Source organism: Bison bison, unplaced genomic scaffold (assembly GCF_000754665.1).
Source record: "Bison bison bison isolate TAMUID 2011002044 unplaced genomic scaffold, Bison_UMD1.0 scf7180017864310, whole genome shotgun sequence".
Taxonomy (NCBI): domain Eukaryota; kingdom Metazoa; phylum Chordata; class Mammalia; order Artiodactyla; family Bovidae; genus Bison; species Bison bison.
Genome location: NW_011494882.1, coordinates 2,236,693 through 2,236,942, shown reverse-complemented (window position 1 = coordinate 2,236,942; position 250 = coordinate 2,236,693). Strand labels below are relative to the sequence as shown.

At 42.8% G+C, this 250-nt stretch overlaps 1 protein-coding gene across 1 annotated transcript in view; it reads right to left on the bottom strand.

Annotated features, from left to right (window-relative positions):
* LOC104997572 (chromosome unknown open reading frame, human C4orf19) overlaps positions 1-250 on the bottom strand; it is an 81,340-nt gene that overhangs the window by 1,718 nt on the left and 79,372 nt on the right. The window contains exon 4 of the mRNA XM_010852411.1: positions 4-152. Within this exon, the coding sequence (XP_010850713.1) occupies positions 4-152 (149 nt within the window). The remainder of the gene's footprint in view (positions 1-3; positions 153-250) is intronic.

The window sequence follows — 250 nt, the reverse complement described above, 5'->3', positions numbered from 1 at the left end:
TGGAGCCCTCATTCGGAGGGTCACCCTTGTGCACCAGGATTTCGCTGCTCTGTTTGTCTTTCAATTTAAGAGTGTCCTCTTCATCTAACTTGCAGCTGTTTACTTCGTTAACGTAACCAGGGGAGGGCACGTGAACTGGATCGAAGAGATAGCTAGGATGAGAAGAAGGAAGATCAGTCAAGTATTAACTTTATTTAACTAACTTTCATTATTAATATTTCTACTACAGGCTCTGCTGCTGGTCTATGGT